Raw genomic sequence first — 9,964 nt, 5'->3', positions numbered from 1 at the left:
TTCCTCTGGCAGCACCCGGCACCTGCCTCTCCACACCAAGAGGTGACAGTCCCCAAGCAGCTCCCCCATGGTCTGCCCTCCTCTGTCTTGTGTGATACAGCAAGTGCTCCCAGTAGCAGCCTTTCAAATTCGGTACTATACCAGAGCAGCTTAAGTGCAAGTGCTAATTGTCAATTATGTATTAATTTGCATCTTTCTTACCTGTAACATCTCTCGCTAGCAAAAGTATATAAAAAGGTATCATCCACTAAAGCAGTATATTTTACAGCTCTTTCGAAAACTCCTGGATTAAACACCAATCTTGGAAAGAAGAGTCAAACAATTAAACTTTTTTAAAGTATAAATATTTATGTTTAAAAAGCATTGAATCAATTTCATTACACAGTTTTGAGTCTGGTAGACTCAAGTACTGCACCAGCTGTGTAATACATAGAGCTCCTAGAAGTGCAAATCCTTTTCCTCCCTCTAATTGGGACCAGGAATCCTACACCACCTGGTTCCTGCTGGGCAAGAATCGATGATACCTATCTAACACCAGAGAAAAGCGCCTCACGAGCTGCTAAAATCAACGGCAGAATCCCAAAGTTCAAGACAGACTAACAAGATGCTGAAATGGCACCAGCCTGAGACAGCCCCCAGCAACCACTTGGTATCCATTAGCCTCTCGTCCCCCAGCAGAAGACCCTACGTGCCAGATGACCCACGTCAATGGAGAGGACACATCTGCCTTCCTGACCACCACGGAGCCCTGGCGAAGCCCCAGCTTCTCACCCACAGACATGCCAGCGTGAGCTGCAGTAATAGCCCAGCAACCCAGATCACAAAGATACGGGACATGGACTGGCCAAGGACAGTGAGGAGAGCGGCTCCTCACGTGCCAGGGGACTGCACCATCATGAGCCAAACCACACTGCCAGCCCAGACACCCGTCTGTCCAAAAACACGGGCAGCGTTTCCCATACACACTCCACAGGGAGCATCTACAACTGATCACCTTCCTTACAAACCTCTCTGGTCTGAACTCCTACCTCAGCCATCCAAAGCACGTCTTTTAAACTGTGTGCAGAGACACTGGAGACAGCAGAACTTCAGCCAGTGCAAAGTCTTCATTATTTCCTTGTGAAGCTCCCATTAACAGCTCCCAGCTCATCACAACTGCTAATTCACAGCTGCTATACATCGCTGATTTATGGCCCATGGAAAGGCCCCTGTACACCAGATATCATCTTCCTAACACCCAGACTAATGCCAACTCAAATCACAAACTCCCTTAAGATATTCCAGCCCACAAAGCCTGTGAGGTTACAAGTCTGTTTCCTCCTGACACTTCATTTCATCTTCATGGTCAATGCCTCATGGGGTATCAAATGGTACCTTTAGGAGGTGCAAGAAATTCCCTTTTCCTCTAATAGAGCTGCAGTTCAGCTTTTCCAGTCTGAAATAAGTTGGGAAAAAAATAGCTACTGTTTTACAGCCAGCCGTTAAGACCCTCGTTAGCAGGGTCACATCTTCTGCACAGTGTTCCTGCACCCTCGAGCTGTCCCACAAGCCTTGGCACAGCGTTTGCACTCAGACAGCACTTACCAACAGGCAGGCGAAGCGTGATGTTGTTGCAGAAGTCGGTGTAGCAGCACTCGGTCTTTGTGATGTTCTTGGAACTGTGGCAGAAGACCTGTGCGTTCAGCTCCGGGAGGGAGACGCAGGACTTGACCACCTCCTCCCGCCCGTTGGTCAGCATGACCGAAGCCCAGCAGGCACCCTCCGTCTGGCAGGTGAAGTTGGTGTGCTCGCACAGCTGGCACACGCACTTCAGACCTGAAAAAGAGATTTCCAGCTTTCGTGAGAAGACCCTGGGAAGACAGACCCCCACAGCAGCCATGCCAGGTTGCCTTGCCAGTTGGCCAAGGCTGGCTGGTCATCACAAGCTCCCTACGGACAGACAGACAGAGCACAGCTATGGACATTTCCTCACCCAGCTTCTGAGGTGATGCACCTTTCTCAGGCACACAAGCAGCCACCCAATTCCTTTCAGTGCAAAAGCTGGATGACTTCTGAGTACTTTACATGTTTTTAACCGTATCTTTATGTTTTACCAAATCAAATAGAGACACATTTAATAACTACTCCATTTTTCAGGCTTTACTGACTCTTCTTTGGAAGAAGAGGAAGAAACCAAAGCCACATCATCTCAGTGAAACACCAGATGCCAACAACTGGGTTTTTTGCCTTCCTTGTTTTCTTCAACTCCTTCATAACAAATAATTTTTGCTTGCTTTGTGCTGATTTTAGGAACCCCTATTAGCTGTGATACAATAACCAAAGCACCTCAACCTTGGGCTGAAAGCAATTTCTACAGGAAACACTTCCCTAACTGCACTTTATATGATTGTTTCTGTAATAAAACAAAACAAAACAAACAACATTTTAGAGTACCAAGACTTGATCTCTTCAACTTTTGACTTAAATGGCTCTTATCCCACCACAGGGTCCACAAAATGCATCCTGTACACCTTCCTGGGTCAGTAGGAACTCTGCAAGATTGATGACTGCTCTACTTATGGGAGCTAGGGTATTTAAAAAAAGTAATTTTATCCATAAATCCATTCTATTTCTTTGGGGATGGGGTGTGGGGAGTTGTTTCTTTTACTTAAAGATAACAGACATCTAAAAAGTGAAATCAGGAGACGACTGGGACAGCCACCAGGAAGAGAGGACCCTTCTTCTGATTTAAAGGATATGTGGATGTGGTACTTGGGGACATGCTTTAGTGGTGAACTTGGCAATGCTGGGTTTATGGTTGGACTAGATGATCATAATGGTCTTTTCCAACCAAACTATTCTATAATTCTGATCACTAGCTAGCTCCTGGCAAGCCAGTGTACCCCAGTAGCTGCCCCGTCTCTCTCTCAGATTAAATTGAAAAAACTTTTATTGTGAGAGTGGTCAAACACTGGAACGCTGCCCACAGAGAGCTTGTGGAGTCACCATCCTGGGAAGTACTCAGAATCCAACTGGATTGGACATGGTCTTGGTGGAATTGGCAGTGCTAGGTGTACTGTTGGACTCTGCTATCTTAAAGGTCTTTTCCAACCTACATGATTCCATGCCTTTCCCTGATCAGCCTGGGACCTGAGCTGGCCTCGGCCACCACCCCAAGCTGGCACCCAGCAAACAGTTTGTTCGGGAGCGCCCAGCTCTCGGTGTAACTCGTCGTGTCCCATGTCCCCAGCGAGGAGGGAGGTGTGATGGCCACAGGCTGCAGCACAGGCACCATGTGGCAGGAGCAGCCGGGACTCGTCTCCAACAGAGTCCCCAGAGGAACGGAGAAGTCCTAACAGACGTCAGCACGAATCTGATGTCTGTTCCTGTGACACTATTTGTTTTCTTTACAACAATCTTCATCCTGCCCTACCCTTCGGAAATAACAGCTTGTAGTGTTTATCTTCAGCTCAGGCCCCCAACAAACTTCCTTGGCACCATCTGTCTGTGTTTATCCTGGATGCAGGGTACGCCAGGAACCACATCTCTGCCTGCTTCGCCTTGCGCTCAGTACGGGGAGCGAGCACAATCCATCACCCGGCAACGGAGCAGGTGAATCTCCTCCTTAAGACATTACCACAGTCCTAGAGGAGATGCCAGCAGCAAGATTCATCACATCCAAATAAATAAGAGATCCAGCCCAAGAAAAACAGACACATCATCACCAATACTGCAAAATAAAAGCATTACTTGAGGAAATGAACATAAGGCTGTTGCAGGTGTGTTCAGCGTTTCAGACACATCATCAGGCTGGTTTTCTCCCCCTTCTCATGGCCTAAAAATAAAATGGGAAATGGGCTTTGCGACGTCATCCGCAGTGGGTAGCTGAGAGTTTTATCCCTATTCTGGTGTTTTGCAGATGGCTTGAGAGAGGAGCTGATCAAAACTGTCCTTGCAGGTCCTGAACGCTCCAAGGGTGTTCCCCTGAGCACCACTGACACGGGGCAAGGAGAGGACAGCTAAGGGGCTCAGTAACCTCACCGTGACCAAGCTAAGGTGGTCACTGTTTCCAGGACGAGAGGGGCCCTGCAGCACCTCGAGCCTGTCTGTAACGTGCTGCCAGACAGGGCTGATACTGGCTCGTGTGGTGGGGAAAGCACAGGGAGCCCCAGCCTGAAGACTGGAATCTTCTACTGTTGTATTCAGAGGGTGTTTTGCTCCACTGGATCTCCTTTTCTCTTTCTACATCTTTGATGGAAATATTCTAACCCCATTTTTCCTTTTAGTTCTGAGTGTTTTGCTCAAAACCAACTTGTCCAGTCAGCTGCCCACAACCAAAAGTTCACAGACCCCCAGAAGTCAGCCCTGTTCCCAACAGAGCTCTCTCTGCAAGAAGTCAGGAACAAAAATTTAAAATCTGGGGTCAAAATTCTCAATACAACCCAACCACGTTATTATTGCTTCTGAAAGCAAAAGTCTTCAGCCACCTGAGGACAAGCTGGGAGGACAAGGACAGGAGCACGTTGAACTCAATACTTCCTGAGAATTTTCATGCCCGCTGGAGACTAGAAAGTCCTGGAGACTGAGATGGCTGGACAAGCTATCCCTCTTCTCCTTTGGAAACACTGAGCTCACAGAAGTCCTGTGGGACAGGCACACAAACTTCTGATGGGAACACTACGTTCAGTTTGGAAGAGGCAGAAGATCACATGGAGAAAAAAAAACATGTCCACACCCAAAAGCATTACATCCTAAAAACCACTTTAATGTACGTTTGTGTTTTAATGTATGTTTGTTGTTGTGTCTGCTGCCATGCTCATCCAATACTGCCAAATTTCAAGCCCCTATGCAGAAAAAACAAAAAAAACAACCCCCCCCCAAAAAAAAAACAAACAAACAAACAAACAAAAAAACCCTAGAAAAATAATGCGGCCAGATCTGTTCAAAGACAAGATCAGAGTTTGGGTTGTGGGCAAGACAAGCTTTCATGTTACACACCTGCACAGTTTCTGTTCTAGTCTGATTCCAGTGCTGTCCCAGAGCAGCTGGCAGGACCCCCCCCAGTTACAGACCAGAGGGACACCAGCACCATGATGAAAGATCTTCCACGACTCTCACACTGCTCAAGCCAACACCACCTTGAACCACGCTTCCCCTCCCAGGGAGCTGTTCTATGGCACGAAGGAAGAGGAAGAACTTGCAAATATTGACTGAAATTCTGCAAGTCCCTACATGCAGCAAGAAATGCTTATTCCCACTGTGCACCCCAGGGATGGTCCTGGCAACGTTAATGGTGATGCACTGTCACAGGGGAAAAGTGGGGAGTTCCACCACCATGAAAACCAGAAAAGTGGATGGAGTTAAAGGGAAAAGCATCAAAGAGGCAGGAGGAAAATGTGCTCCCAAAGTTTCAAAACAAGGCACTCTCTAATCCAGCAGTGAACATGACGCCTTTATTTACTCAAGCACAACATTTCCCTTAAAACATTGCATTCCCTGGTTGAGAAACTAGGAGAAAGTGAACCACTGAAACATGCCCTGGCCTCAGAGAGCTATGTTCGGCATCCAAACTTGGTTACCAACGGTTACCAGTTCGAGCACATAATGCTCCAGCAGTCATTAACAAATTTGTCCTGAATGTCCCCAAAACACCACACCCCCCAAGGACCACAAGCACGCTGTCCTGCCGTGACCGAGCAGGAGAGGACATGCCACGGGGTCCCTTCCATGGGGACACACTACACGACAGAGGTGTGCAGTCCTTCTTGCCTTCCCAAGAGATGTGTAGCTCTTGGCAAGACCCAGGAGAAACCAACAGCCAACCGAGGCGACCAGCAAGTTGATTCACAAATGGTCAGACACACAAGGAAAGAAACTTTTAGATACAGAGACCCCAAGGAACAGGAGTTCCCTGGTTTTAGCTTTTTTAAGGTATAAGTATTTTTCTCCTGCTGTTATTGCAATTGGAGCTGAGACTATATACAGATTTCTTGGACGAGCCTCGCTATGAATCAAGGACACAATGACTTCTTCTCTGGAGCAGAAAATAACCCGCATGACTTATGCAAAAAGCAACATTTATTATTATTATTATTTTTCAATGTAATAATAAGAACATGGACAGTACAGGCAATCACGCTGTGCAATGAACTGACGTAGCAGGATGAACTGAACCAGCGTCCGATTCACAGCAAATCAACACAAAGATGCACAACAGAAGATTAGTTTTGTTAATACCTCCACCAGTTTTTCCTCAAGTGTCAGCTTCAAATACATGAATCACTAGATAAGTAAGGAACAAGAATACTACATACTACATGAGAACAACAGATGGAAGAATAAGAGTTTAGACACCAGCTTAATGAAAGCAGCTAACAATTAAGTAAGTAGGTAGGCATAGTGCAACCTCAAAAGTTAAACAGAAAGAATGGAGCGTGTAATTGGCATAAACTGACTAATATTGTAAGATTAAGGAATAAACTAAAAACTATGGGGGAAAAAAAAGCCCAGGCTTGCTCTCTCTTAGAACCACACCGTGTTCTACATTTCAACACAGACTTTTTACTCTACAGATTAACGAGGCATTAATCTTCATTAAGTCATAATCCAGCGCTACCCACAACAGTTCGCAGCTTCTCCTTGTGCCTACAGGGCAGCAGAGCATTTCAAAATTGAATTGGAAAGCAAATATCTAAGTGGCCTTACAGCAATTAATTGCCTTTAATTGTGCTGGAAGGGAGGCTGGATATCCAGGCTGTTTCCATTCTCCATCAGTCTGGACAGTCCTTCCACATCATGTGCTTCAAGACACACGTCCTGTTAATGCCCCAAGACTCGGGGCTCGTGTGAGCGCCGGCGCTCCACGCCGCACGTGGCACAGACACCAGCGTGAGGACACGGGTGGCAGGAGATGTCACAGGACACGCACCAGACCTGACTGCCTCACCCTTTGGGGAACTGGGGGGCAAAACCCTCGCTGTTGTAAAGAGGTGCTCAGAGGAGACCCCAGAAACCATGGGCTGGCTGCTTCCTATCACCTGCTCACGGTGGAGCTCCAGCAAAGACCAGAGCAGGTGCTGGTAAAGGCGCCATGGGGCCAGTGCAGGTCCAGTACAGCCCCTCGGCCAGCGTTCTCTGACCCAGGCTGCACCACTGATGCTAACTGACCACGGCACAGAAAGAGCCTTCCAGCCTCAAGCAGAGCCCGGCCCGTTTGATGAGAGGCAGGAGGAAACCGCCAGCTCTCGCCGTCAGAGACTGCTACCTGCAGAGCTGCACAGAGACGCCTGTTCTGTGCCCCAGTGATGGGGAATCGATAATAAAGCAGTAAGATTTGCTGAGGACAGAAAAAGCAGAACTGGCTCCAGAGCATCGCAAAGGAATCTCGCCATGCTGAGGGATCAAAATCAGAGGAGAGTAAAATCATACAGGAGAAAAAACATCATCAGCTGCATGTGCACCATAACCAGCCCAACACCAGCAACCACCGCTCAAAGCACATGGCTGAGTTTTCTGGGGAGCCTGGGAGAACAGCTCAGCTCACGGAGGGTGGATGATCAGGAGAAACCAGGAGGAGACCCAACACCCCATCGTGCCGTTTGGGATTGGTTCCTGTCACCCATTTTACAAGGGCACAGGAGAAGCAGGGTTACGGGACAGAGGACAAGTGGGACTGGGACATAGACTAAGAAACTGGGCTCTTCCACATCAAAGGCAATTTTGGGGAGATAGGAAAGTTTTATAAAGAAATCATAGATCATATTGAGAAGATGAATACGATCAGTTCACACCATCTCCACTAACTCAAAAGCTCCCAGGCAGCACAGACGTTACCAACAGCAAAGTCACAATAAGAAGAGGAAGCACTCCCCTTCCTTATGAAACATCAGCTACGTGGCAAACCACCCTGCACACAAGGATTCTGTGAAACCCAGCAAATACCTAAAGCTGAGCAGGAATCTGCTGGTCTAAGTCTAGAAGGCACGGACAGAGGAGCCAGCCTAGGGCTGAAGGTACAAATTCCATCGGGAAGCAGCTGTGATAACACGGTGCTGGCAGCATTTACTGACCCCAAGTCTGAAATGGCTTGCGTAAAAAAGAATCCCCAGCACTGACAGCTGAATACAGTCAACACCTGAAAACAGTCTGATGGGGTATTTTACATCCAGGCAACCACAGTGTCTGTCTCTTCTATTGCCACACAGTTCCCCTCCAGTTAAACACAGCCTTTTTCACAAAAAATAGGTTCTACTGAAGCATGAAATCTGACTTTGAAGATGAAAATTTCAATGGTTTAGAATCACTGTATTAAGAAGAACAAGTATTTCAAACCATCCCTTGGAAACCAAAACTGTCACCTTTTCTTTAATCTAGCCAGGCTTGGTGCCATGAGCACCTCCCTGGGGAGCCTGTTCCAGTGCTCCACCACCCTCTGGATGCATGAAGTACCTTTTCCTCATGGCCAACCTCACCCTCCCCTGCCACATCTTCCTGCCATTTCCTCTGCTCCTGGCATTCATTGGTGGCCAGAGAGAAGAGATCAGCACCTGCCCCTCCTCTGCCCCTTGGGAGGAAGTTCTAGACCCCCATGAGATCTCCTCTCAGTCTCCTCTTCCCCAGGCTGAACAAACCAAGTGACTTCAGCCTCTCCTCACACAGCTTCCCCTTTATATCCTTCACCATTTTTGTGTCCAGTCTGAGTTCCTAACTAAGCATCTCTTCCCTATGATCCGCTCGCTGCTCAACACTTCCATGTCACAGTTCCATTAACTACCAGGTTATCAGAAGCTTCACAGCCAGGCAGAATCTGAATGTCTGACCTACAAAAATAAGGATGGAAAAAAAGCCCGGCTCTCCCTCCCAGCACCTGATATGGAGAAGACAATGGTAACAGACTACAGCTCTGAGGGGCTTCAGCACGAGACCCCCTTTTCTAGAGATTTTTGCTGAAAGCTCTGACATCTCAATGCCATAACCCAGAGCTCAGGACAGATGGTGGCAGAGGCTCCAACATGAATCCAGCTGAACCGACAGGCACCTCCGATAGCTCACTGCTGTCCTGGGAGAGGGACGGACGGCTGCACCGCTGCACAGCGCGCGTGGAGAGCGACTCTTCTGCTCTCCTTCGGCAGGGCCCTTCCAAAGCAACGAGATAACCCCGGTCAGATCAAAGCCCAGAATAATCGTTAGCAAGGAGCTAGAGCCTACTCCAGAAAAGCAGAACTAAGTTACCCTTACTCACCCCACACAGGGTTTTTGATCTGTGCAAGTTGCTGGCAGACACTCTGGTAGCTCACAGAGTCAGGCCATTAAGTACTTATAGTTCTCATCCACATTGTTTCATTAAAGCTTTTTTACTATTAAAGCTTTTTATTAAAAGCTAGGAAAAGAGCTTCAGCGACCCACAGAAATGAGATGGGAGCATCATACTGGTAATTTGCTACATAGCAGTGAATTAAACAGTTTAGTGAAGTACAATGGCTTTGCCGCGGCGGTGCCTCTTTCCAAGGACGTACTATTTTTCGTGTTTGACAAGACACAGGCTTGTCAATATTACCAGTTAATAAGGATTAAGAAACCAAATTATTGAGCTGGAACAAAGATGCTTGTTGCAGAACGAGGCTCTCTGGACCCGTCAGCTTCACACACTTACACGATGAGCAGCGGCCAGTTCACAGCTTTGTGTGCGGCAACAGCCATGGCCGGGCCCATTGTGTACCTCGGGCTTGGATCCGAATTTACATTCTATAGGAAACACTGGAAGAAACTGCTAAAATTTCAGACTGAGGATTCACAGGGCATTTTAAACAACGGTTTTTAACTCAATACAAGGACCTTACACAGTATGGAAAAGACAAGAAGGCAAAGTTGTTTGAATACAGTAGTACTCATGTAGCAATAGCTACAATTATGCTATTTTCATGCTTTTATCTTTACGTAGCTGTTTTCAACAGAAATCTATTTTCTTCTCATTTTTAAACATGAA

The 9,964-nt window shown here is 47.3% G+C and overlaps 1 protein-coding gene across 1 annotated transcript in view; it reads right to left on the bottom strand.

The window, feature by feature from the left end:
* Positions 1-7,370, bottom strand: part of LOC104523277 (activin receptor type-1C) — a 23,407-nt gene extending 16,037 nt beyond the window's left edge. The window contains 2 exon segments of the mRNA XM_029084452.1: positions 1,585-1,818; positions 7,304-7,370. Of these exon segments, the coding sequence (XP_028940285.1) occupies positions 1,585-1,818; positions 7,304-7,370 (301 nt within the window).
* Positions 7,371-9,964: the final 2,594 nt, after the last annotated feature.

The sequence above is a fragment of the Antrostomus carolinensis genome, unplaced genomic scaffold (genome assembly GCF_000700745.2).
Source record: "Antrostomus carolinensis isolate BGI_N321 unplaced genomic scaffold, ASM70074v2 scaffold6264, whole genome shotgun sequence".
NCBI classification, from domain to species: Eukaryota; Metazoa; Chordata; class Aves; order Caprimulgiformes; family Caprimulgidae; genus Antrostomus; species Antrostomus carolinensis.
This window is presented reverse-complemented; position numbering and strand designations above follow the sequence as displayed.